Source organism: Nothoprocta perdicaria, unplaced genomic scaffold (genome assembly GCF_003342845.1).
Source record: "Nothoprocta perdicaria isolate Ctin4 unplaced genomic scaffold, notPer1 scaffold_20, whole genome shotgun sequence".
NCBI lineage: Eukaryota > Metazoa > Chordata > Aves > Tinamiformes > Tinamidae > Nothoprocta > Nothoprocta perdicaria.
The window spans coordinates 5,249,747-5,277,582 of NW_020455205.1; the positions used below are offsets into that span (position 1 = coordinate 5,249,747).

The window sequence follows — 27,836 nt, forward strand, 5'->3', positions numbered from 1 at the left end:
TTGTGCTCTTGACTTTACCGGCAACTCTGCTGAAGACCTGATTTAGATGTAAACTTTGGTGCTTTATAAGATTTCTTTTTTTTTCAAAATTCTATTTGAATTGCAATATTTTAACTCTAATTTTGTTAAAAATGTATAGAAATAAATAACACCTGTTTTTAATATAATTTTACTGAATAAAAGTTAAGAACAAGGGTACAAAAGCTCTTTTATGTGCTGTTTTGTTCTTCACTGCTGTGTTTTATTAATAGTGTGATGTAATCCCAATTCCAGGCACTGCACAGATTACTTCAGGAGGACAAGTAGAATACAAAACTGTATCTGGAATTCGCTACATGGCGTGGTACCATTTTGTTGCCCTTATCTGGACTAGTGAATTCATTCTTGCTTGCCAGCAAATGACGATTGCTGGAGCAGTGGTTACCTGTTACTTCAACAGGTAAGAATTGCTCCAAGTAGACTTTTTTGCACATTTTCCAGCATTTACCTTCAATCTCTTTCTAGGAAAAGTACAATTAAGTAGGTTCCAACTTAGGTCAAAATCTTGGAATTCAGTGTAACCTAAAGTAATGTTGCTTGTGTAAGATCTTAGGTAAGGTTAGGAGAGATTTAATTTTAATAATTTATCTTTTTTTTTGACAATGAAGAGTGCTGTATCTTGAAAATATTGTTATTCATAAAAGTTTTATGAGCTCTGTTAACCTCATTGCTGTGTTTCTCTACCTCACTTCATATAATGAGATTTTCTGGTCTATGAAAACTCTGGTTTTTTAAGTAATTTCTTCATTTTGTATTAGAGGAATATGATGCTAATTTCTATTTTTTGGAAGACCAGTCTCTAAAAGAAAGTTGCCCAAGGGCGACTTAGGCGAGCTGCCTCCGAGCCTGGGAGCTTGGCAGGAGAGCCCCTGGGGAGCCTGAAGTCCTTTTGCACAGATGCTTTTAAGTTCTCCTCTTGCTTGCCAGGTGACATGTGCTGCCCTGAAAGAGTTCTTGGGAAGGGAAATGTCCTGTTTCTGTAGTGGTGATCCCTCTTCCTGGCCCTTTGGTGCCAGTGCAAACTGCTGGAGTCGCCAGAGCAGTGAAGGAACAGGAGAGGCCAGTGCACAGGCAGGGCAGCCGCATCATTGAGGACAGGGGTTCTCTCGAGCTGTTCCAGTCATTCTGATCTTGTTGCTAAGTCGGTGTCATACAGGCATGTCATAGGAGTTTGTTTATGATACCTCACACAAAGATTTTCTTACTGGCTGCTCAAGGCTTTGAGGAAATGGCCTGGCCTTTCCTCCTGGAAATTGTCCTGCCCAGCGCACGCAGCAACGTGCTGCGTGGCCAAGAGCCGCCAGTGCAGCTGGCAGTAGGGAGGCTCGGGAGTTGTTCTGGCTGGATTGGTTTTACAGGTGACATGTTTGAACTGTAGCACTGCCACTGAAAATGAATTTTGCCTTTTTTAGATTTCAGGTTAAACATAAATATTAATGCAATTAAATAAAAAATATGCAATGGGTTTTTTTGACCTGTGAAGCAGGTTCAGTCTTTAAGAAATCCTCTTTGTTAGTGCCGCTATTTTACAAAGAGGTTTCTTTTCACCTTGATGTGCTTAGAGGTTATGTGGGGGTTTGTGCCTGTCTGGGATTAAGGGCAGGTGGTGTGGTAAATTGACCTATGTTACAGGGATTACAGTCTTGTTCATGATGGAGTTTATTCAATAACTAATTTATATGCATTCTCCCCATGCTACTATTCTAAGTATAGTTATTTGCATGTTTATGCTTTTGTAAGGCTGGAGATCTGTGCTTCTGTTCTGCAGAAGCACAGGCTTTCTTCTGCACAGGCTTGTATACAAGTATTTCCAGGCTTAGGGCTTTGAACCTGACTCTAAGGTGCTCAGCAGCACAACTTCCACTGGCTTCAGGGGAAGTTGAAATCCCACAGAATTTACTGACTTACAACACAGCCATCTAAGTTTATGAATCTGAACCAAAGTCCTTAAGAGATGAACCAGGATGATATTTTTAAAGGCTTCCCTCCTATTTCAAATACTGCCATAGTGTTTATGAGCAGCCTTCGCCCTGCTCACGTACTTGGCCCTGCTCTTGCACGAGGGTCCTGCCCCGTGTGAGGAGTCAGACAGGTGCCCTCGGCTTGGGAGGGCAGGTAAGAGGGTAGCTGAAAACACAGTCCTCGTGTTAACTGGGGAAGATCTCTGTAACTACAGTCGTGTAATTCATTGTATTTGTTTAAAAACTGAGATACTTATTTAGGGAATATATCATTAATTCATTAACACTTTTTAAAAAGTATTTTTATACTAAACCTCTTGGTCTTTTAACAGCCTTTGAAAAAGGTGAGTTGGGACTCAAGAAAGCCATAAGCACAGCTTTGAACAAAAGGACAGGCTTTTAAAGAAATGCATTTTTTTACTTCCAATTGTGTAAGTCTTTTGGGCCTTCTAGTTTGATTTTTTTCTTCACAAGAAAAACAAGAAGTGGTTTTAAAATGAAAGGTGAGACTCATGTATGATCACTTGATTCAAGAAACCTGGTATTAAGAAAGATATCAAATATCACAGAGCTTGCAATAAAATCAAGACACTTGGCAGCACTAAAGAAATAAGATGGTTAAAAGATGATGTGGTATTGGGTACAGATGCACAGGAGCTTGGAATAAGGCTGTTCTGTGTAAATGGAGCCAGCCTGTGGTAATGCGAGGCAGGAACACCAAGGGAAAGGCGAGCTGTGGCCCTGAGCAGTTGTGCAGCCAGCGCTGCGCAGGCAGGGCCCTGTTGCTCCCTGCTGCCTTGCTGCGCGCCCCGCGGTGCCATGTCCGTGCGCTGGAGCCTCCGTGCGCAGAGCTCTTTGCACAGCATGAACCGCCTCCCAAAGGCTGTGCGCGTGCACAACTCGGCCCGTGCTGAAGCCGTTTCAGGATTGCAGCCACGCAGTGTGTAAAAGGGGCTGAGCTCCAGCCGTGAGGGTAGTTTGGGTAGCTGGGTGGATGGCTGAGCCCATCTTGAGCTTGCGGCGAGCGCGGCGTTGCCGCGGTCAGCTCGCTGCTGCCCTGAGCCCCTTTCTGAGCCGGCCTTGTGCTTCTGTGAGCCGTTTCAAAGCACAACAGCAAGCAGCCTTGTCAGAGCCTGTTCCAGTGCAAATTCCTTCGCTAGGACAAGGTTTGGAAAAGCTTCCAAATGTGTTTGAATTTATCTAAACCAAACTTCAGATCGTGTGATTCCTGCTCATTAATCAGTCCTGATAAAAATATCAACATCTTTCTTCATTTTTGTCTTCAGCAGTAAGTAAATTATTAACACAAGAGTAAACTTTGTCCTTTCTGTATCTCTTATGCTTGGTTAACATTTAACTTCAGATTTTATATTCTGAGATCTGATACAGATCTGTCATATGTAAGATGTTCCTATAAAAGGAAAGAGAGCAATGATACTGTAGGGGTGGAAAGCTCATGTATTTTGGGCTATCTGTGTTTCTAACAGAGAAACTTGAAGTCCTTAAGAAAGGCTTGTTCAGTAGAAAATTCCAGTATCCTCCAAGCTGTTCCCGAAGTTGTAAGACCAAAAATAATAAATGCAGCAACTGCTTTGCTGGAATTTCCTATTTAAAATAATGTGGTATATTCACATATTTAAATTTAACTTTTCAGATACAAAGTAGCTAGCATTTTGAAAGGACTGCAGTGAAACCTGCAGGACTCTTGCAGATCTGTGATATCTTGACATAGTGGATATGATTTAAATCCTTATCGGGGTGAGAATTTATAAAAATATATTTATAGACATTTTTAACCCCATCCAGTCACTCTGTTTTATCTTTTCCTGTTTATTTTTAGTGGGTTCTATAAACTATTGAGATAACAGAGGTTTGGAGTGAATGGCTTGTAGAAGTTGAACGTCTTATTTATGATGTAAGGATTGATCTTCACAGCTTATCTAAACAGAAGTTGGTTGTGTTGCCTGTGTAATTATTCCCATTGGTTAAGGATTGCCTTATAGAAGGATAATTTATGCGTATTGATCAGTATTTTTGAATCCTCTAAAAGATTATTTTAGGTATTTATAATGTTTATCTATTTTTTGTTATTTATACAAGGATAAGGGAATGGCTTTAAGTTCATTTCTTGGTTTTCATATAAATTCTTTAGAGCTGTGTCATACTCTTCTCAGTAAAGGATTCACTTTAAACTGACTATAGTAAAAATCAAGAAAATAAAAGCTGTGACAAATCTGTGACAGGAGATCAGTTTTGTACATGAGATCTTGATATTTTTTGATTTCAGCTTTATTACTGAAGCAGAAATAGTGAATTTGTTCCTTCAGACTGAACTCTTGCTGAAACAACTGTCAAATAAAAGATTGCAGAGGGGGAAAAAGGAAAGAAAATGGAGAGAAGTGTTCATGAAGTATTATTCTCAGATACGATTCACTTCTGATATTTTCCATACAAGGTTTTTCTAGATATTTCTCCATAACTGAACCAAAACACTCATTCCTTAAGAATTAAATTAATCTAATAAAAGTTTTAGTCTTGGCTACTTTCATTTAGACTAGAGTGAATATTCAGATGAAGTCAGTAAAAAAACTGAAATTGTTTGGAGTGCTAAAGAAGATACCAGATTAATTATTTAAATTTCCAGAAATTTCCTGAAATGATACAGTGTATAACTTCTTAAATAGCAGTTACTGAAACATTTTAAATTGTTTGTTTTTCTTTCTAGAAATAAAAATAGCCCACCACGTCACCCAGTCCTGTCTTCCATATCAGTTCTTTTTTGCTATCATCTAGGAACTGTTGTAAAAGGGTCGTTTTTAATCACAATACTGAGAATACCAAGGATTTTTCTCTTGTACATTTATAATTTCTTAAAACAAAAGGTAGGTATATATTCCTGTAACACCATAAAACTAATAGTTAATAGGTGAGATTTAAATATAGATATACGTGTGTGTTGCCTAAAAATGGGTGTAAAGGGTGTTAGTGTGGATTTTGTATTTTCTTCCATTTTCTTCAAGGAGATAGTCCTTTCAGCATGCTTACCTTTTCTTTTCTCAACCAAGGTGTTTTTTTAAATGAAAAAGCACTAGCATTAATAAGTTCTGTATTTACTTTTCAAATGTAAAGTTTTTATGAATGATAAAGGAAAATGCAAATTTGGCAGAAGGCTTTATGTAAAAATTTTACATCATAAATTTTTAAAAAGAAAAGCTAAGAATGATATTCATATTTTGAATATAAAACATCTTTAATAGAAAAGATTTTATCTGTCTATAAAGTATATAAACCTGTCTACCAGTTTATAAAAGGAATATGTGAAATATGAACTATTCCAGACATTTGCCTAGGATCCAAAACACATCTTTTAAGGCATAAGAGAATATAGGCAGGCTGCTTTGGTTGTTACTGGCCTTCTTTCTTTCCTTCTTTCACACGCCTCTGTGTTTCTCACCCTCTGGTGAAAACACACCATTGCCATTAGCCTTGGCACTTTAGCAAGGAGAAAAATTCTCATGACTGCCCAGCATTTCAGAGAGACATTTAGAAAGTTTTCAAAGATAGCTCTTGGAATTTATTTCTTTTCCTCCAAAATTTGTCTTGGCCCTGAAGCAACTTGTGTGTAGAGTGAGAGGATTTTTACACTGAGCATCCCTGGTGCTGATGAGGCATGTGTGGGTCATGATTTCTGAACACCAACATGAAAGTTGGTCTTAATTTGTTGCTTAGAATACCTATAAGCATCTGGGTTTATGTCACTTTTGTATGAAAGCCTTGGTTATAACACTTAGCAAGTTGGGTTGATTAAGAACTGTGTTCAGGATGGTGGGTAGGATGAGTTGTGCTAAAAAGAAGGTAGAGTATGTTCTGCCTTTCAAGAAAGCAGAACGAATGAACTGGCTGGGTACACTTTTTTGTAATCTGACTAGCTGTAGAAGATTTACCTAGCAAAGAAGGATTATTTATCTATAGCAGTGTGCTTAAAGCTTCTTCTGACTTTTTCTGGTCCAGTCGCTGAGCGTCCAGCTGAGGTAGGTGTGACAAGACCTGTGGCCATAATTCCACAAAAGTAATCTGGCTCATTCCTGTGGAAGGAAGGAGGGGCTGTGGCACCTTTCCAATGACATTCCCTCCATTTAGGACATGTGTAGCAACTGACAGATGGAGAAAGGATGGTCTATTCCTGTAGAGTTGACCGTGACTTTGCCACCTGTGGAAAAAAAAAAAAATCTTTATTCTCTATAGGAAACAGAAGTCAGGGAGTATCTGATTGTCTGAAAATGACTGCAGGTTTTGCAGGTAAATTCACTGGTACTTCCTGCATGGAAATCACCAAGCAGAGTAGCAAAGAGGAGATTGCAGCTGAAGGCCCCTGCTGTAGGCATTTATAGTGCATAAATTACACTTTCAGTAAAATCACTTCTCCAGCATAAAGGGATAAAAGTATTTCACTGATGTCAGGAATTTATATGTATATATTTGTACGAATGTACAGTGGCTGTTTTCAAGGAATTAATCCTGGAGTATTTGTAGAAACATCTTCAGGAAAAAAAAAAATAGATTCATTGTTTCTGCACAATTCCATGGCAGTTATTGGACCTGAGGATTACAAACAGTGACTGTAAGAGCTTTACTTTGAAAATCAAAACAAATTCATTGTGAATTCTGGGGGGGGGGGGGAAAGGAAGGTTGAAAGATTCATATACCACTGAATTGGAGTTTTCTTTCCCTGAGCAAAATTGTCATTTAAAACTGGAAGTCTACCAAGATACTGGTTTTGTCACCTTTGGTAAAATCTTCACATGTTAAAAAATGATGTGGTGTTGGGGGTGGACTAACTTCTGAACTTTTCTGCTCTGTTTTTGCTATGAAATTAATATAAATCCATGTAATATAATATCCATGTAAGAATTCTAACTGTTTATTAAAAAGTTCATTCAGGAAAATATGTCCTTTTCCCCTGCCCTGAAAAATGAATGTATGCTCTGGGTCAATATACACATACGCGTGCATAAAAGTCCTCTTGCTCTTTTATTTTTGTTTGTTGGTGTGCCAGGCATTTCAGACATGTGAAGGTTTTTTTTGAGAAAGGACAAAAAAAAGTTTTAAAAGATTGCCTATATCTTCCTTGGTCACTGCAAAGTATTGTAAGGGTTACTGATTCGCCTGCCTGTTGGGTTCTCCACGCAGCTGTTAGCTCACTAAAGCTGCTTACAGCACTTATTTTCTTTTCCAGAAAAGATTCTTTCATCCTCAGGAAGAAAAAATTGCTCATCAGTCATTAATACTGTAGAGTCTAAATTAAGAGCATTTCCTATCATCTAAAAAAAAAAAAAAAAATTACCTAAATGAATGCTTTGCAAGGAGAGACAGTGTGTCCTAAAAAAAAAAGTTTTTCAAAAATGTCATTTTTATACAAGTCTAATTCTGCATCCAATAACCAAACCTTTCACTTTATTACAGGAGAATGCATGTGGAAAGTGCCTGTTCAAGAGCTGTTGTGGCTGGTTTTGGTGCCTGGAAAGATGTTTAAGATACTTTAACCAGGTACGCTCTGTGACTTCTCTATCACTTGAACATCTGCATGCCCTTTTAGAAACTGTGCCTATATCTAGCTCCATTTCACACTAGTGCATGAAAACTAAAGTTAGTTGTTGGCAAAAAAAAAAAGGCATTGTTAAAGGCATTGTTGTTAAAAAAAAAAAAAAAAAAAAAAAAAAGGCATTTTCAAGTTAGGTGGAGAATATTGGCAATATGCAAGCAATTGACAAACATGCAAAGTGTTGAGTAAATCTGAAAAAAAAAAAAAAAAAAAGTTAAAGCAGCTTGAGAGGGCCCTTTCAGAGGGCCACCTACTAGTTCCAAGGGGGTGAAGATTTAACGTCTCCGTGAGTTGTGCCAGATGGACTACTGAAATGTGGAGCATGCAGGTGAAAAGAAGCAATGAAGAAGCAAAATACCCAATAGGAGATGTGTCATTGGACTAGGAAACTGGATGTATGCAGCTTATTATTTCATTTCTGTTAGAGATAGAATCTGGGGACTTTATGTATCCAAACAGAGACCCCTTTATACAGAGACACTCTACTCAGTTCATGAGTTGCTTTTATAAAATCTTACAGGTTTTGTTTATTATTCTGCCTTTGAAGTCCCTATTAAAAAAAATAAATTCAACTGTTGGCTGATTTCCGTTATTAATATATCTGGGAATATAAGCCATGATCATAATAAAAAAGCCAGATGATATAATGATCTCTTTCTTTGAAGGACATCTTTGTTTTGTTAGCAATTTGTTTCAAAAGTAGTCTTTTTGAAAATAGATCATTTCTGACCTGCAGCACTTTTTTCAGATACTTGACTCCTACTCTTTCCTTCCTGATCCTTTTCTCCAAGTTTTTTTTACAACTCTATTTGCATCATTGTTTGTAGTTAATTTTTTTCTATTTGTCAGTCTCCTTTTGTTGTCTGATGGCTGTAGTATTCTTAACATGAAAGGAATCAGATGTTGTTTGTGTTGATTCCTGACTCTGTAACCATTGTCTTTCTTATTCTCATTGCTGAGGCCAATAGTGAAGTACACATGACAATTCTGATAAATTATCTGATGACTTATTCTAATGCAGGTGCATAAATTAAACTTAATCCTGGGTAACTACACAGAAAAAGTTTTTCACTTGTTTCAGCTTAGATTAAATACTTGTATGACAAAATCTCTAGTTCTAGTTGATGAGTATATCAGACTTACATTTTTGGATAGATCTTATGGTCACAGACTTAGTGAAGAACCTCAGAGTTAGTTTTGACTCCAAGCACTCCATTTATAGTCACCCTTCCTTTGGCTTCCTGCATTTCAAAGAGATAGCCAGTATCCTCCAGTATCCTCGTGTTTGCCTTTTCCAGCTGTTGTGTGCTATGTGTTAAAAAAAAAAAAAACCAAGTGTGCTTTCCATATTTGTTTTCTTAAAAGAGTTCCTGTTTCCTAATTTATTGCAGGAAAAGAAATATCACTTCTATATGAGTTAGATTTTTTTCCTAATGATGATACTGTACTTGCTGTTGAATAATTGTTTGAACACTCTTTTGGCAAAGATGATGGCACTCCGTGTGCTGCAAGCCCACAGTCATTTGGGAGAGAGTTAGAGAATAAGAAAAGCAGGAACATTTTGTAAGATATGTAATAGAAGTTTTATCTATATGAAAGGGTAACATCAGGCTCTGATTAGTGCATTGCCTAGAATGATAAATTTATTTAATCTTTTTCCTATAAAGAATATATCAAACCTGATTTTTTAAAAAAATAAGACTGAAAATATAATCCAGTCTTCAGTTTTGCAAATCAGTGGCCAAATGTTAAAAAGGAAAAAGAGGAGTCCAAGAGTCTACAGTTTTAAGCAGCTTAACATATGGCTTGATTAACAGAAGCACTGACCTCTTAAGAAGTCTCATTGAGATTGGTGAAAGTTGTTGGGTTCTGTCTTGAAATTTCATCTAGTTGTTGAGCATGGAGTCAAGAATAAGACTTCATGATTTTTTCAAATTGCTTCTACATATGCTTCTAACATTCTGAGAGGTTTTTTTTGAGTATTCAGATTCTGATTTTTATATGAGTTGAAATTACTAAAATGTGGAACAGCTGTTACAAAATTTGGTCCAAAACTGATTGTGTTTACTAACATTCCTCACTGTCTTGTTGTCTTTTACCCCAGAATTACATTCATTATAGTAATAAGCATATAATTAACTGGAAATCTAAAATAATAAGAATAATAAGAATAATAAGAATAATAAGAATAATAAGAATAATAAGAAAAAGAAAGACAGCCTTCGCCATCACTCCTGCACTGTTTTCTTCAACCTGTTGTTACAGTGCGTAGATAATTTAAATTCTTCCTTCTCCTTCATTCGCAATTTTAATCACGACTAAACAGAGTCTTTGTTTTCCCTCTGGGAAACTTGTGGATGAGAAACAGGTGTCAGAGGAAGTAGCGCTGGTGATACAGTATGAGGTTCTTTCTTCCCATGCAGTTTCAACCAAATGCTCTGCTGTCTGGGGGTATTTCTGGGGCTGAGTGTGCCATCGTTCATGTGGGATTGAGCACTGACTTGGGCTGTTTGACAGCTGAGACTGTCCCAGACTCATCCGAATGTCGTTCAGCCTTGCTCGAAAGGGACCAAAAAGGCACCTCTTGTCTTCCCGTTGTGTCAGAGTGCTGTGCTAGTTGCTGACAGTTGCCATATTTCCAGTGGCAGTCTTGGGAGGAATGGGAATGTAAACCCAGTATCCTGTTCACATTGCAATGTGGATAATTACATTCTGCCTTCCGAAGATTTCTCTTGGATTTGCAACTGGATCCTGTGCTAAACTGTGGTGTAGTGTTGCTATGTGCTGTTAAACAGTTCACTCCTTAAGCTGTTCCATTTCAGTCATGGGCAAAGTGATTCATGTGTGTGTATAATCCATTAGTAACAATTGTAAAGCACTCTGGGTTCTATCTGGCTGAAAAGTGCTTTCTGAATATAAAGTCATTATCCTTACTTGACAGTTCTGTTTGCCAGCAGTTGTCAGAATTACCACAGATTTTTCATCTTCTGGCTCAGATGGTTTCAGTATGTTCCAGATAAACACATCCCATCATCTCAAGAAAAATCTGGTAGATTGGAACTGCGCTCACATAAAAAAGAATATACTGTTTTCGTTATGTGGTTTGGGAGCTACAAGGTCTGTCTGTCTCCTGCTTTTTTAAATTGTTGTGGTAAAGTCTTAACTTTCGATACATCAAAGAAAACACTTCTTTTCCTTTATAGACTATTTGCAGTTACTTTATTTATGCACAGTATATTTATGCGGGGTCATTCAGCTGCTCTGTGTGTGCGCTGGGTTCGTGTGCAGCCAGTTGGCAGCAGCTGCTCCGCGGTGCCGCGCGGTGCCGAGCGGCAGCGCTCTGCCCGTGTGCCCGGCCGGTGCCCGCAGCGCCGCCCTGGGCTCTACCCCTGCGGCAGTGCCGCGGCCTGCTGCGGAGCCTCCGCGCTCGTGCCGGAAGCCACCAGCTGAATCGGCTGAAAACCAACCCAACAGCAACAACTGAACAAGAGAAATCAGAAGCAAGGCCGACTGGTAGTCTTATATCGGTGACAATTGGTTCTCTCTCAAACTTTGGATGGAAGCTTATCGGGAGTTTGTGGCTAAAATGCCTTAAACAAAAATAACCTAGATAAAACCAAAATTCATGCATGCTAATGTAAATACAGTTCTTCTCTGCACTGCCAAACATGTTGTGCTTCACCCATCTTTTTCCTTCCAAAACCAATACTGTGTTTTAATGTTACTGGCAAAATTGCTACTAGATGTTAAGCTAAATTTTCAATCATCTTGAAAATACAGATGTAGCAGTGAGCTGCCTGCAGGAAAGGGGAGACTCCCCAGCAGAGTTTGCATCCAGTGGATGACAGTCCAGGAGGGAGGCAGTGCAAAACTGTGAATGGCAATGCTGTACTCTGGGGATGGTGTTACCTGTGAGGAGATGGGCTACATGCAGAAACAATTCATTTGAAGAGCTGAATGTGATAGAAATAGGATGAAATATATAATGGTTTGATAGGATTAGCCTAAGGACTGAAAACAATTATTTCTGTTACAGCCAGATGCTTATTGGTTGGAAGTGATGGAGAGTGTTAGTATGTTTGTCAGCCACGAGACAAAAGCCATTGATTGGTTCCTGCAGCTGCAGAAAGGGCAGAATCAGACCTAGGACATGTTGGGATGAGGTATTTCCAACACAGGGGGGGATCGATGTGACTGTCCAAGCTGCTGATGAAGCAATCAGGCTTATCTCACCAGAGTGAGCTGGAATATCCTGCTGTGGATACTCTGACAAATGAAGGGTAAGAGCAAACGTGTTTGCTATCTACAAGTGTATTCAGGAAGAGAAACAAAAGGGATGGGTAAGAGCCAAGACCAGATTGGAAGGAGAAGGAATAGATGTAAACTGTTCATGAGTAAATATTGTCTGGAAATTAGAGGGGGAAAAAAAATTCCTAAGGGCAGGAGAGACAATGGTCTGGAACAGCACCAAATGCGACGGGTGGGAGCGGGGAAGGCTCTGAGTAGCTTAAAGAGGGAGCTTTCAACTTAGTAGAAGAAATTGCGTAATCAGAAACAGCCTGGAGGAGAGGCTGGAAGTCCATTCCAACCCTGCATGTCCTTGTCGCTTCAGTGGGGTCTCCGTGGCCCCTGTGGCTGCAGTTTCCCACGAGCATCTGCGAGACGTGATGCAGCTCCCTTGCAGCGTCGGGGAGGGCCTGCGCAGCAGCCCCAGGGCCAGCACTGCCGCTCGGGGTTGGTTTCGGGGGGGATTCCTCAGCTGTGCGCTCCGGAGCTAGGAGCACTTAGGAGGCCCGTCTGAGCTCCGTGACACTGCACTCACTGCTCCCAAGAGAACTGGCAATAAAAAGAAAATCCAATCAGCCTGAAAATATCAGGAGAGCAGAAAAAGCTCAAGTGGGATGTGAACCGGCATGTCTCTTGTTTCCTTTTTTAAGAAGATCTGTTGCTATAGCAATCGTCTCCCCACAAGCTCGTTTTATTAAAGCAAGCCCTAGAATGGAGGGCCGAATTCAGCTGCTACACAAAGTAGCAATTATTCTCAACAATCGTGGGACTTATGGCCTGGATCTGAGCCACGGGGCCTTTCTCATGAAACCAGCGGGTCAGTTTTTCCAAGACCCTTGATATTCTGTGTTGTGAAGCACAGAGGGACGTCTTCTTTAAATAGTTTTTTTTGCATACTGTGGTATTTGGAAATATGTAAACATTCACATTCCTTATTTATTCATTCTGACACTGAGAAACCAGTGTCTAGTTCCCAGGCTTCCAGCCAAAGAGGCTTGTGTTCTCCACGAAGGTGATGATACAGAACTGATGGCTAGTGCGAGGATAAGCACTGCTCCTGACTCACTAGCGCTCAGGTTTTCCGATCCATGGGACAGCACACATGCCACTACTGCTTGCATAGCAACATAACAGAGTCTACCGTTCTAAGACATCAATGCTTTAAACAAAGATTTTTTTAAAAATCAGGTATATTGGCTCAGACTGAACCTACATCCAGCTTAGCATCCCATCTCCAGCAGTGTCTGTGAGTGACTGCTAGGAAAGAGTGAGCACAGTGTGTTTCCCCATCCCCAGTGCCCTTTCTGAATCCGTTTTCAGCCCGTGGACCTCTCGAGCTGGTTATGATTTCGGTGTGTTTAATAACTCTCAGAGGATTCCTGTTCTCTGAACCTTTCCAGTCTCCCTGGAGCTCATGCGAGCTTTTAGCAGCTACAGCATTCTTTGGCTAGCAGTTCACAGCTACAGACCACAGTGAGAACTATCATCAGTTTTTGAGTCTGGCGTCATCTGCTTACTCCTCATGCTGGATGAAACAATGAGCCCTCTAACCCTACCTACTCCCTCCACATTTTTCATGATTTTGTCCATCTCTTACCGCATCCTCCTTCAGTCATCTCTTTTCCAGACAGAAGAGTCTGGTGTACTCGCTTGTTCCCCAGACAGAAGACATTCCTTACCTCTTGGGTCATTCTTGTTGCCCTTCTCTCAAACATTTCCAATTCCTTTAAAGCTTTTTGTGCCTGAGAAAAGAGAATGCACTCTACAGGGAAAAATAACATGTTTAAATAACCTGTTTCTAGAGGAGAGCAGGTTCTTCATTGACCGTAGTCTAACCATTTTAGCCTTCGCAGATTTCTTCCGTTTGAAAGGCAGTGGGATTTTGCACATGCCATGGAACTAGAAAATGCACGAGACATCTAAGCTTCTTGGTCCAAAATCCAGAAAGATTCCCAAATACTGGGAATAACCTCTGTGTGTGTGTGTTAGAGTCTTTCTGTGGTTAAGGATGAGAGATCAGCAATACCTTCAAGCACAGCACTGTTTTTTTAAGGATGTAGTTCATTTCTGTGCAGCTCTGAGTTTGATGGGAGCATATGTTTAATTAAATGTTAGGTGTGTGTTTTGTTAGTGAGAGCATGTAGGTTACTAAAGGGCTGGATAGGATCAGGATGCAGATCAGTATAGGAGAACTGTGATGTATGGAGCTACAGTCTGACCAAGAAACCCTCAAAACTTTTCCTTAGAAATATGATCTCTACCAAAAGGCAGACATCGCTTGTGTAAGTCTTCGCTTTGTCCTAGTGGAGTAAAGTTCTTATTTTGTGTGAGTTAATGGCTTGTTTTGTGGCCTGTAGCAGCTCATTCACCTCTTGTGTCTCTTACTCCCTTGGTGATATTGGATTGTTACCTAACTGTCCACCTTGTTTGGTTATTGTCTCAGCTAGCTGATATTTGTATTGTCTTTTGAAGCTCTAATTGCTGTGAATGCCATTTTCTATTAAGTGGTTTGTAACAGCTCGAATCCTTATGGCGGCCGTATTCACTCCCCACTCTTATTTTTCACTCTTTCCAAGATAACTGTGCAGGTTAATAAATATCAGAAATTCTTCTAGTTGCACATTCCTGAGATACCAAAGTGGCTAATTCCAGAGTGCAAACAAGTGATTATTTATTTTAAGCCTGGAAATGGTGTTTGTACAAGTGCACATGCGTTTTCAGCATTCCTTCTAATTTTTAAAAGAGGCTTTTCTTTTTTGCTACTTATTACGGATTCACATTCGCTGCTTAATTTACTAGCAAAATTCCTACCGACCTCACCGGATCAGGATCTGCTTGGTGGCCTTAGTGCTTGAGGGACAGAAACAAACTTGGAAAAGCCGTTTTTCCATTTGTGGCCCAGTTTCCTGGCTGTGAATGGGAATGCTGGAAGAAATGTGACTCGCGGCCCGTTACAGGGAGAGCCTGGCCTGTTTGGGAATGTGCAGCAAGAGCTGGAAGGCAGAGTGGGAGGTTGGCTTGAGTCCTTCTCATCCCCTGCACTTGCACCATGGGCAAACAATCTGGTGCTCGCCTGGACACCCTTGAGGTAGCGGTGGCCAACACGAGCTCGTGTTGGCCACCGCTACCTCAAGGGTGTCCAGGCGAGCACCAGTTGCACCCCAGGCTTGCACCGTAATGTCATCATTGATGACGTTATATGTCATCGTGACATGTATTGATGACATTATATGTCATCAATAAACTGTAATGTAAGCTGCATTACAGTTTATTGCAGAAATTGCTATGGGGTAGAAGTGGACTGCGAAGAAATAGACTTTATATGCCTCAAGATATCTGAGGCTATTTTGTGTTTTTATTTGTAGTAAGGGAAAAATGTAGTTTTGAACTAGAAATGTTTTATAGTAAGCATAAAACAGCAAATTTCAGCAAAAAGATTTTCTTTCAATCCTAGACAAAGCAGTAAGTAATCTAAACATTAAATACATGTTAGGATTTCTAAATTCTTTCTGAACAGTAATCCCTTGCACACCGTGATTCTTACTGAGCATAACAGATGTAACTGATGTTTTGTGACATAATCCACCTTCTCATATTTCGGGAAAAGGGAAACTATTCATAAGATCTGCTGGCACACATTTCAGGTATTTTGAGTGCTGTTTTTCTTAGTTGATATTTTGGACACTCTTTCAACATTTCATTGAAGAGTTCCATAAATGGGACAGATGTGCCAAGTTGTCCAAAAGAGATGCTAAAGTAATCCAGCCCCAGAAGGTAATCGAGCTCTCCTTCCTGCCCATCGTGGCAGGTGTCCATAAAAGGAACGCTCACAAAATCCCTAATACCTTAAAAACAGCGGGTGCCGTGGCTGTCTGGTCACATTCTGCTGGGGTTTCTTCTTCCTCACATAAGACTCACTGATCTAGTCCGGGATCCCTTTGCCCTTCAACAATCATTTCAAGGTTGATTTCATTTTTTATGAAAAGGTTTTGCAGCTACAGCCATAAACTTAGGAATATTCTGAAAGGGCAGTTTATCAAAATGTTGGAATCATCAACTCCTAATGACTTGATAACAGTGTGATTCGCTTGTTCCGCTTAGGCAGTTTGCCTCCAGTCTTGGCAATGCTTTCATAGCAAATATATTAGTTTGGATAGTGGGGCTACAGGTATTTTATGGCAATTTCTGGCATATTCTTTAACAGAGTTAGACTAGAGGAATTTGATGCTTTAAAATCATTTGTATGAAAGTGTATTCAGAAACTTATTTGGTCCTTGTTAAACCATTTTCTACTGATAGGAATTACGTAGAATAAAAAGTGAGATTAGAGGCATAGTTATTATAGTCATTTCAAATAAAATTATTACATTATGCAAAATAGCTTTTTATATAGGCATTAAGTTGATATTTCTGAATAGCATTTAAAGCTTTTTACTTTGCTGAAGTAGAACCTAGATTATATGGGTCTTCACTGTCCATTTACATTATTATCTTCTCTCATTTCAGCATGCATATACAACTACAGCCATAAATGGGACAGATTTTTGTACATCAGCTAAGGATGCTGTCTTTATTTTGGCAAAAAATTCTGCTAAAATTGCTTCCATTATCTGTTTTGGAGGTTTTATCATATTTCTAGGAAAGGTAAGAGTTCTGTAATAAAGAGTTGAAAATTCAGGTCCAATCCTCTTTTCTTTCCTTTTCCAAAGTAAATAAGACTTTTCTTGAGCTTGGTGTTGTTTGGGCTGTGAAATAAATTTGGGGCAGACTATAATGCCTGAAGTGCTTGATCTTTTTCTCAGTCTTTACTCATTTATTCAGTTGTATTATTGTCCTTGGCCCGACTCCTACAGCTCCCCTTGCACTGTCTTTGGTGAACATGGTAAATATTGCCCCTGCCCTGCAAAATTTCCAAAATTTCTTGATCAAACACAAAGCATGACGACTGCACAATGCCAGTAGTGCCAAATGCAAGATGTGCTTTTAAAGTACTTGCCGCTATGTACGTGCCCTGGGTTTCTGTTTGTTGGGTTGTACTTTGTGAAGCGCTACTACGTTACAGTGAGGTTGCATTTCTCTTGCCCTTTCCAGGTGTTTGTTGTGTGTTTCACTGTTTTTGGAGGATTGATGGCGTTTAACTACCATCGTGAACTGCAGGCTTGGGTAGTTCCTCTGTTGCTGGTTGGATTTTTTGCCTATGTGGTATCCCACAGCCTTCTGTCTGTGTTTGAAGTGACAGTGGATGCCCTGCTCCTTTGCTTTGCTGTTGATATGGAAACAAATGATGGATCTGCAGAGAAGCCCTACTTCATGGATCAGGAATTACTGGTAAACCTCTGTCATAACAAAGACTGTTACACACTTCCAGGAGTTTTTCTTTCCCAAAGACACAGTAATTTGAACCCCATGACCATTTTCAGATCAGCGTCTTAGAACAGGATGGGCTCAGGGATACAAATTATATGTTAATTTAAAAAGTAAAGCTAATGATGGCCTTGGGCCCTCGCATATTAGCTATGATCTCTTGCGTTCTTTTAGGCTATGCCCTGTAAGTGATGGCTGTTATTTTAATGGCTTGTTAGATATATTGCAGGTACTTAGAAAAATAAATAGCTGCACTAGCTGCAGAGCCTTATTCACAAGATGTTCTAAAATTAGATGTTTTTATCTCTTGTGGCTTATTGTACAGCAAGGGGCAAAAATATGGAACAAGGAGCTCCTGTTGCCAGCAGCGGGTCAGGTATCCACCTGTATCCTGGATGCTGCAGTACCATGATGCAGTCCTCCTGCTTCTTTGTGGATTGTTCCTTCTCTTTACCTTGATAATTACTGTATTATATTGCAGGCATTTCAGTGGAAGAGCACTTCAGACCCAGCTATACCTGAAGTGTCTGGATGCACATGTGCCTTGCCTTTCCTATGAAGGGACTGGCTGATAATGCAGATGTTTTTAACTTTCATGCTATTTTTTCCTAGTTCTGTCTCTTCCATTGTGAACCGTATGACAAAGAAATTACTAGTGATTCATGAAAAACAAACTCAGGAGCCAGAATAGCTCATATAATGTGAGTCTTCTGGATGGGTTTCATCAGGAGCAGTGTCATAAACTGTTTTTTTTTAATGCTGTTTTTACATTCTCTATAATGTTCTTTGAATTCTATTTAAAACAAAAAGCAACAAAAAAGCAGCCAAATGATAGGCTTAACCCTTGCTACAGAAGAGAGCAGATAGTTATTCTTTGGCCTTGACTCAGAATCGCGCTTAAGTACATGTCCTAAATAGCAATATGTTACTGAATGGAAAACTCTGAAGCCTTGACCTCTGTTCTTCTCCCTCTGTTTTGCTAAATGCTAGAATAATTCTCAAACCAATTCTTCTTTATGAAAAGTCAGAAGTTGTTTTTTTCCTGCACATCCAGATTTTGTGTTTGCCTCTTTTCGACTCTGGTCTTGATTTCTTGTAGTCAGCTGAGCCACAGGGGCTCGGGTGAAGAGAGGACTTCCCATAGCACACGGGAGAGGAGTCTTCCCTCCAGGACAGCGTCAGCTTTTATGGGGAAAATGTGGGTGTGAGGCATGTTTGAGGTGCATCTGCTCCTGCAGCCTGGGTGCTGGAGTTTCCCAGCACATGAAGCTACATGACAGACATCTGGGGTGGAAGGGGGAGGCCCTGGGGCCTCAGGACAAGGGTGGCAGTGAGTGGAGAAGCGAGTGAATGGTTGCAGATAGCCAGAGATTTCTCCATGCCATAGGAGACATAACAGGTACTTGATGCAGCCCTTTCTCACCGCCGTCATGACCCTTGCAGTGTCCACAGTCCCTCCGGTATCAGTCAGCACCATCCAGTGGGTAGCAGCTAACTTAGGTTTCGTAGCCTCAGGCTGATTATCTTCATTTACCGTATTTTTATTTACATAATAGTCTGCATTCCCATATGATCTCACTCTGATTTTTGTTTGCAGACCTTTGTGACTCAGAGTAACAAGTTAACAGAAGAGCAAAAGCACAGAAGCATGAAACCCCTCCAGGACAATGAAGATGGGACAGAGCTCCAGCCTATGGTGAGAGGGAGGGTGGGCAGCTAATTGATCTGCCAGCTAATGTGTTGTTTGCTCCGCATTGGGAGAAGGACATGGATATTGTGTATCCTCCGATGTCCAGCAATATCCAGCGTGCCTCAACGCAGATTATTGTTTTTCTTTCCATTGCTTCCCCTCCTGAGGAAATAAATCCTCTGCTGGTGCAAAATGGGCAGGTCAGACCCTTGTGCTCCCCTTCCCTCTCGTTGCCCTGTGTCCAGCAGAGCAAGACCAAGACCGCGCAATGGCAGAGGGGTGGGCGGGCAGCTCTAGCCCCTCACTGGCCTAGGGGCTCCTTGGCTTCTTTGCTGGGGAAGCTGGAGCACTCGTTGCCTTCTTGCTTTCCTGCAGGAACTGCTAAGGCTGCACACTGTTCGACTGCTTTGTTGGGTTTTTCTTGTTTTTTTTTTTTCCCTCCATAGACCTGAATGGGAAATGCACCAGGAAGCGTGTGAGCAGAACAGCAACAGCAAAGGCAGTTGCCGGAGAGAAAGTAACTATTACCAATACCCGGGGACAAAATGACTATTTGTTATGTAAAGTTCTATTTTACCTTCTGCACTGATAAACTGACACACAATCTGTTTTTAAAAATAATGTATTTTGTATATCAGCATATCCAATTTTTATTAATATTCCTATTATGATAGTCAACAAGAGCTGTTAATAAACAGATCTCCTCTAAGTTTCTGTGCTGTCAGAGTAAAAATACTAAGTTGACATGGGAATATCTGGACAGAAATGAAATAAAAGATATGAGATAGTGAATACAGTGAAAATAGTGAAATAGTGAAAATAATGCTTTATAAAGAAACATTCCAACATAGATGTGAAATACACTGTGTCATGGAGGAATGTAGAGAAATTACTTGTAGCAAGAACAAGGACATTTTTAAAAAATCAGTCTTTCAGCATTTTATGAGCAACTTTTGAGATTTATTTAAACTTTGTGCTTGAACACTGGTTATGCACTTTCAGAGTCCAACTTTTTCTGGCATGGGATGAGTTTGGACTTACCAGGGAACATGATCTTCTCCTTTTTTTCTTCTAAAGTTCTTTTAAAACTTGAGGTTTGAGATAGCAGGATGACTCCAACCAGGAGTTGCAGTAAAGTATGTATCAGGGTAGGAAGTGGCTCATTGCTGCAGGTAAGTGGCTCATCTTTGCTGCCATACTGAGTGGGAACCATGGAGGAGAAACTTGCAAGCTGTGACTAATCACAGGTAGAGCAAAGGTTGACAGAAACCCCGGTGGAAACACTGTAGCTGGTTCAGCTACCAACCGTGCTGATCAGTGCTGTGACTAGTTATCTGCCGGGGAAAGCTTAGAGGAATTTGTTCCTTATTTGTTTAGCCAACTTCTGTCTCCTTCAGTAAGAGCCACTTCAAGAACCTGAGGCATGTGGAGTGATGAAGAGGGACGAGAAAGGGATTAATTCCTTTCTGTCTGGCAGGTGAAGCTGATCGTCTCTTGGCTGTGACTCGATGGGTTTTATTTAAAACTGGGCCCTAGGGTACTTTTGTCAAGAAAGCCTGCCAGGTCTGGTACTTTTTGCTCCTAGACAGGTCGCAGTAAGATTAGTTCTCAAGTAACAGTATTTTTACAACCTAATAATGATGTTTGCCAATTTACAAAGTATATTTGTTTTGCCTGGAAGTTATTAAAAAAAAATTGCATATTTTTTTTTCCCCTCCATTCCTAACTGATATTCCCACTGCCTGAGGTTTTGACCCTTCACTTGGTAACTGCTTCACCTAAATGGTGAAAGGAAGAGAAGGAAGGAGATTTTCATTTATCTTCTCATTTCCAGACAGTCCATATGTTGTTCACAGTTATGATGTGATGCCGTTACCTTCACTGCAGTTGCTGAATGGAGAAAGACTCTTTAATATTAATTTTGGTGTGCTTTTTAAATAAGAAAGGTAGGGGAAGTCACTAGTGTGTTACTAAAACAGTGCTGTCCTGACTGTATACAGTTCAATGGAATTAAACTGACAATATGATGTTTTGAAAGTCAGGTGTAATTTGACAGAATAATTCAGAATATATACTTTTTAATTAAATGTTCTGTACAAAGCATAGTTTTATCGCTTCCAGCTGCAGCCTGGTACTACCCTCATCTTGTTCCATGTTTCACTAGTTGTTAGCTCAACAGCCTCCAGCTGCAGCGTTCCTGCGTGGGCGGCAGGAACCCTCTGCAGAGGGATAAAGCTCTCGGCAGCGGCTGTTGTGTGTTCCCCAGCAGGCTGCTGTGGTCAGTCCCTGGAGAGAGGCTTGGAGGTAGGTGCATGGATGGGCACAAACCCACGTGGATACCCACGTGGTGCTGCCTCGTGCAGCGCTGCCTGTCCGTGCGCCCTGCGACGCTTGCGGCCAGCGACCCAACGCAGCAGCCGCCTTTCCCGCAGCTGCGGAGCAGGGGCTTCCTTGGGATGCAAGGTACTTTTAGAAAGAAGTGTTTTAAAAACAGGAGGTAAAGACTGCTCTCAGAAATGGTGAAGTATCGCAGCTTATTTTCTTGAAGTTTGTATCTGGCATTGCTTCGTGTCTGCTTCAAGCTCTCAAATTATAGTCATGATACTTGTGAATGAAGGAAATGGGCCCCGCTTGATGAGCCGTTTCTGTTTGTTTTTTTCCGGCCGAGACAAGGACTTGGGTAAATCAGCAGGGCCTGGTTGTCAGCGCTGTTGTCGTGAGGAAGAAGGCATTTTCTATTAAGGAATAAAGCCCTGCTATTAGTAACTAAAATCCTTGGGTTGCAGCCCAGCAGGCACAAAGATCTGGATACCTCATTACATATACTAAAGCACGTGTATATCGAGCTCTTGAAGTGAGGTTATGAAGGTTACAGGATGAAATAGAGACCTTGTTAGACATCTGCAGTGTTTTCCTTAGGAAAGGGCCAGCCTTAGTGACAAGGTGAGGATTCCTGGTCACAGCCTCACAGTCGCATAGGGGGATAGTGAACCCTGCTGTAAGGGAGCACATTCCTTTCTTGTTAAGTCATTGTCACTCACTCGCAGGAGACTTTTACAAGGTTGTTAGATTAAATCCCTTTGAAAAGAAAGAATCCTAGCTGCAACAGAGAGCAGTTCTGCTACCCTTTCTACCCTGTTCTATGTTACCCTTACCACAGGCAAAAGTGATGGTGATTTGAGGAAAATTTCCTATGGCATCTCATCTTTAAGTACGGTAGCTTAACAAACGAGACATGACCTTCCTCATACCTTCAAGAAAAAATATTTATTTATAAAAATACACTGGGATCAGTTTGAGAAGTGTGGCAATAAATACAGTTCAAGGAAGAAAAAGCATTTCTACATGGATATATTATGGCACAATAAAAGGTAAATGCACCATCAAACATGGGACTTTTGTTGGCTCAAGACTTTGTACAAGCTCCCTTTTTAGTAAGACAACTATTTCTAGGAGTTTGGTCAGTGTAGATAATGGAATGAATACACAATCACAAATGCACACTTAAAATGTCTAATGCAAGACTTACCATTAGCAAACAATACCATAGAAACATAGTAATGATATTTAAATCACTAAAGTGGCGTCTTAGATTTAATAAGCAAAGACCACATTTAAAACTTAAAAGCATGAAATTCTTTTATCTCATGTGGAACACAGAAAAGCTGTAAATATGTAAAAATGAAGGCATAATGTGGTATGTGAATGCCTATTTAAGTAGAGATTGTGAAAAATGCATAGCTCCTTATTAGAAGACCTGGCTGTACAAGAGCACTCCCCCTTTCACAGTATTCCTTTTTACTTCATATGCAGTTATTGTTTATGCTGTAGACTACAACTGTTACAGCACTAAAGGCAACTAGACAGGGAAAGGGCAGCAAAAGGAATAAGGAATGTATGTAAGGCAATATTTCTTTAGGTACATTAAGCATAGTGTGTAGGAAAAGACAGGTAACGATTCCACAAGGCTAGTTTCGTTCTTACTGAATAAAATAATGGACTAATACTGAATTTCTGATGCAAATCTAATAATCAATGCCCTGGTCACTGTACTGACCATGGTAATCTCTTTGATAGTCATCTTGGTACTCTCCGTGATAGTCGTCTGGGTACTCTGCCTGGTAGTCGCTGTCGCTGATTTCCGAGCCGTTCGTTCCCGTTCCTTGGCTGCCGTTATGGATGAGGGGCTCTGTGGGTGCCGCACAGTACTTGGGGTCGTACACTTGCCGGCCAAGCCCGTACACACTCATTCCCTTCTGGGAAGCTACTTTGTTGGTACCCATTTGTAATGAAATAGTTGAGTTATCCACAGGCTGCAGTATGTGCTTCTGATCATAGATGTCTCTCCTGGTGCCCGGTGCCAGCATCCCAGCCTAACAAAACAGGATGTCAGAGGTTCAGTAAGAAGCCAAGAACTGCCATTACAGAATTTATGTTTACGACTTGCTTGTACAGCTTACTGAAGTGTTAGAAAGGAGGAATTAAAGTACTATAAATCACAAAGCTATACTAGTAAGTGAGTCTTAGAAGGTAAGTCTCTGCTGAAACATCCAGCATGTTCTGCCTCTTGATAAAGAACAGGCTGTGTGTTCAAAAGGAGGCAGTGCATAGGAAGTAACTGACTGCCCCAGCAGGCCTGATAGGAACAGCGGCTGCTGTTTCCCTCACCTGGCTGGCTCCCTTGTTCGTGCCCATCTGTAGGCTAATTGTCGTCTGGTCAAAGGGTTTGTCAGTTTGCATTTTCGGATCGTAGAGATGTCTCCTGGTTCCATAGGCAGTCATGCCTGCCTGACTGGCACACTTGTTTGTGCCCATCTTCGTTGGGAGAAGGAAGAGGTGAACAGAAAAAGTGGTTATTTTATTTGTACAACAAGCACAGTCCAAGGAAACAAATATAGCTGATAAGTGTGGCAGCTGCCAGAGAGTAATTGCACTGCGCGCCTCCCTCGTGCAGCTTGGCTGCTGCGTAAGAAACTATCACTTCTCTGTGCCGTGTTTCAGGGGACAAACAGCTGTCATCCTGAGGCACTCGGTGCCTGGCCTTGCGCCAGCTGCATGAGCAGCCTCTATGTGAGAAATGGCTGGGCACAGCAATACATAATAATCACTCTCCCCCTAGATGGTAGTGATTCAGTCACACTGCCCCAACTTGTGTGGAATCTTGAAATTTCAAATGCTTGTGCTAGACAAGGTTTTTGTTTTTGATTACTGAGGAAAACGGAAAGGGGGAGGTGGGAACCAAAAAAACACCAGCACAGAAGAAGCTCTAGCTATCCAAAGACTCCGACTCATCTCAAAGTTTCTCTAAAAGATGAAGATGATCCTTGCTGCCACTATTAGCTTACTACTAATTTTTGCTTTCCTCCTTATTGCTCTTACACCAAGATTTAAAGAATAGCAAATAAAATCCCATCAACTTCACACAGTCGCTTAAACTTGTAAAGACAATGAGACAATCAACTGCTTACAAGAATTAAAACCCTATAACTCTTTCAAGATAAGAACGGCTCTAAAGAATATATTCTAATTCTGCAGAGGTTTTTGCATGAACAGCATTTCACTTAATCAGAACAGGACGGCTGTTTGCAAATGCAACTGATTTCATACCTACCTGCAGGCCAATTACACTTTGACCAGCTTTTAGTTTTCCTGCATCAAAACTTCGTGCTTGTTTCTCTGCATATTTGACACCAACATCAATGGTAGTATGAAAGCCTTTGGTTTTTGCCTATTTAGAGAGAGAGAGAGAGAGAGAGGGGAAAATAGAAAATTCACTGCTCAAGTAAATTTTCTGCTTCTGAAACACATCTGGAGTCCTGGGCTGACAGAGAAGCAGCAGTCTCAGTGTGTGGTCTTGGGCTCTCCAGATGAAGCTGCTACAGGCAGGTTTATTTCATGTCCCTGCCACAACACAGTTTCTGATCAGCTCTGCCATGTGAAGGGGCCATTCTGAAGCTACCCCAGTATCTCTGCCAGAGCCCAAAGGATGTTGTGCAGGGGTTAAGGGGCACAGCAGGTCTGCATGTGCCTGCACAGACCCAGAGCGGGGCCACATGCAGCCAGCCGAGTACCTGAGCTCCAAGGCTGCTCTCGAGGTGTGAGGTGGGCAACAGGCACGTTACCTGAAGGGCAACTGCTGCGGTGTCTCAGACTCACAATAATATCTATCCCTTCCAGACAGGCTATAGGTTGTTTCCTGTATTTACAGGAGTGGAAAGGGAGTATCTTGAGTGGTATGTGCATTTCTGTCAGCGCCGGGGTATGAATACTCACCAGACCTGCTAGCGCTACTAAGGTAGTCTGTACTTGAGTCATATTTCCATTTTCAAAAAGATCATTTGCTTCAAAAATATCATGTGGCTTCATGCCGTAGACTTGGATGGCCTTGATAAAATTCCCAATATTCTCCAGCTAAACAGAAAAAAGAGCAAGTTTTCTACTTGACATTTCAGTTCAGAAACAAGTAACTAATTGTAATGTTTTCTGGGTATTCGTTTTTTTTCACATGAGTTCTTTGTGCAGTGGAGATTGGATAGAACAACAGTTGGAGTGATTAAGAGGGGCCATTAGGATACTTATTTTCATGAATTTTACTACAGAAATCAATCTAAGGGTTTATCTACTAGAACATCTCTCTCTGAGGATGAGTACAGGATGCATTGCTAGAGAAGGATTTAATGAGAGCTCTTAACTGTGTCCTCTCCAAGAGAAATCCTAATTTAAATTTGAGAACTTTAGGTTAAATTTGCATAGGTAATTTTGTGTTTTTTTTTTAAAAAAATTAAAAAGCCATAATTTTGTAGATAATAAGAATATTTAACTTAGTTTGAAGGTATCATCTTGCCGGCCTATTGGGACAACCTGAGCCCACCCTTTGGGTTTCATTAGCAGGTTTTAGCCCTAACTGATGTCAGAACAAGAAAGTTATATAGAGTAAAACAAATAACGACTGAATCTCTTCTGAAGTCATAAAAGATACTAAAACTAAGCTTAAAAAATAAATCCTCCATTCTGTTTAGAAATGTTGAGTCCAATAAAAACAAGAGACTGAACACACCAGTGCTGAGCTAGACCCACAGCAGCCACGGCAGTTGGCTCCAGTCAACAACCCTTCCTGTGCCTGCGCTCAGGATGTGCTGCCTTCAGCAGCCCCTTGGTGAGGAAGGAAGGAAAAGGAAAGTGTGTTGGACAGGTTGCCCATGAAACTAAATCAGGACATACTGTAATCAAATACGTACACAAGAGTTAATTTGCAGTGTACCATTTTCCGAGTTCTGTTACACAACCATTTCCTGAGACTGTTCAGATCCTTTTCCTTCCTTCCGCCACCAGCTGCTTTTATTTCCAGGAGGACACTTCAAACAGTGGCTTTAGTGTTTGGGTGGGAGGCTCCTGCTGTAACGTCCACAGCAGTGTCGGATCAAAACTCCAGTTAACAGCTTTTGTACTTGAAAAGAGACCTTGCTATATGCTTCTATATTCTTCTTTCATAAGCAACACTATTAAATATGTCCACTCAGGTGCCAGTTACGAGTCATCTCAGCTGTAATTATTTTGTTAAATGCTGTTCATGTGCGAAGTGTTCTTAGCTGTTTGTGTCCACATCTTGCTATCTGTACACAAATCTTGTTGCTGTTAAGATCAAAGAGGCACCCTGTTCACAGTCAAGTTGTTAACACACAACAGGACTCGCAGGGTGGCAGAGGTTAGGGGCGCACGGGTCTGGGGGAAGAGAGGACATTGGTTTTACCTGGTGCCAATTTAGTTTTGATTGATTGATTTTCTTCACTGATCCTGGCTGCAGCTTATTTATAAGCCTGCGGAGGAGGGGAAAAAGAAGGGGGTAAATATTTAAACAGAAATCTCATCCTTATAACATGTGTAGACATTATATAGTATTTTTATCCATGCTTTATCAGTTGGATTAGTTCCATCAAGCTGGTTAATTTTAGATTTATACAAAATGCCTAGCTTAGATGCCTGGAAATTTAACAGATCTACAACGTATTTGTTAAACTTTGTGCCCTTTCATTATTAAAGGACTTCGTAACTAAATTTATAAATATTTGTTGAAATATAAAAAAGATTTGAGTTAAATACCCATTTTTCTCTATGGTTTCAAAGAAGCTGCCTGCCACCAGCTACTTGACCATTATAGCTCATGTGTTTGAGTGGGAGTCCTCAGGAGTCCCCCTCAGAGGCACAAAGCACTAAACCCCAGGTCATTTCTGGAGCCTTACTTACTCGCATAGGATGATGCCATCTTTCAATCCCAGTTGAAAGTTTGCACCAATGCTCAGCCCTGTAACCTCTTCTATCCAGTTACGCAGGTCTTCTTCTATCTGGGGATCATATTTCAGGGCAATCTGTAATACAAGCATAAAAAAATAAATCACTTAACAAGAGAAAATTGCAATTCTTTCCCCTATTACTTTAGGGAAAGGAAAATGTGCAATTGTTGATGAAACTAAAGATATCAGAGGCCAAAAGTTGCTAAGAGGGTGACTTAAAAACTCCCTTTTCAGACACTCAGACTTTAGTAGTCAGTCTATCAGGCTGTGTTCCAGTCACAAGAAATTAAGGCAATGAGAATGCTTAAAACTGCTGGACTGCAGCAGCTCTAGAGCAAACAGGATCCAAACCCTGTTCTCCACCTTTCAGTCCCCTCCTCTGACTTTCACAAGTGACCCTGAAGAGCAGCTCAAATCTCCTTCACCCTAAACCTGTTACTTTTTCAGTACTTCTCCACACTGGCAAACCAGGAGGGGGTTTCACCATGGGCAGCAATTGTTAGCACAGTAACATCCTGTTTTTCTGCAAGTAAAGCAGCTTCTCCATGCACAGGATGGTAGGTCCGAGTAGCCTCCGCGTCCCCAGAGGCCGGCACTAGTGT

At 40.8% G+C, this 27,836-nt stretch overlaps 2 protein-coding genes across 2 annotated transcripts in view; one reads left to right on the forward strand and one right to left on the reverse strand.

Moving 5' to 3' along the window:
* Positions 1 to 19,705, forward strand: part of SLC44A3 (solute carrier family 44 member 3) — a 35,226-nt gene extending 15,521 nt beyond the window's left edge. The window contains exons 9-15 of the mRNA XM_026037863.1: positions 274 to 439; positions 4,726 to 4,882; positions 7,464 to 7,547; positions 16,396 to 16,533; positions 16,981 to 17,217; positions 18,851 to 18,949; positions 19,390 to 19,705. Of these exons, the coding sequence (XP_025893648.1) occupies positions 274 to 439; positions 4,726 to 4,882; positions 7,464 to 7,547; positions 16,396 to 16,533; positions 16,981 to 17,217; positions 18,851 to 18,949; positions 19,390 to 19,395 (887 nt within the window). The 3' untranslated portion in view covers positions 19,396 to 19,705. The remainder of the gene's footprint in view (positions 1 to 273; positions 440 to 4,725; positions 4,883 to 7,463; positions 7,548 to 16,395; positions 16,534 to 16,980; positions 17,218 to 18,850; positions 18,950 to 19,389) is intronic.
* A 2,523-nt stretch (positions 19,706 to 22,228) lies between these two features.
* Positions 22,229 to 27,836, reverse strand: part of CNN3 (calponin 3) — a 48,789-nt gene continuing 43,181 nt past the window's right edge. The window contains exons 3-8 of the mRNA XM_026037864.1: positions 27,188 to 27,309; positions 26,694 to 26,760; positions 25,217 to 25,354; positions 24,555 to 24,671; positions 23,612 to 23,758; positions 22,229 to 23,316 (exon numbers count right to left, since the gene is read on the reverse strand). Coding sequence (XP_025893649.1) covers positions 22,969 to 23,316; positions 23,612 to 23,758; positions 24,555 to 24,671; positions 25,217 to 25,354; positions 26,694 to 26,760; positions 27,188 to 27,309 — 939 coding nt within the window. The 3' untranslated portion in view covers positions 22,229 to 22,968. The remainder of the gene's footprint in view (positions 23,317 to 23,611; positions 23,759 to 24,554; positions 24,672 to 25,216; positions 25,355 to 26,693; positions 26,761 to 27,187; positions 27,310 to 27,836) is intronic.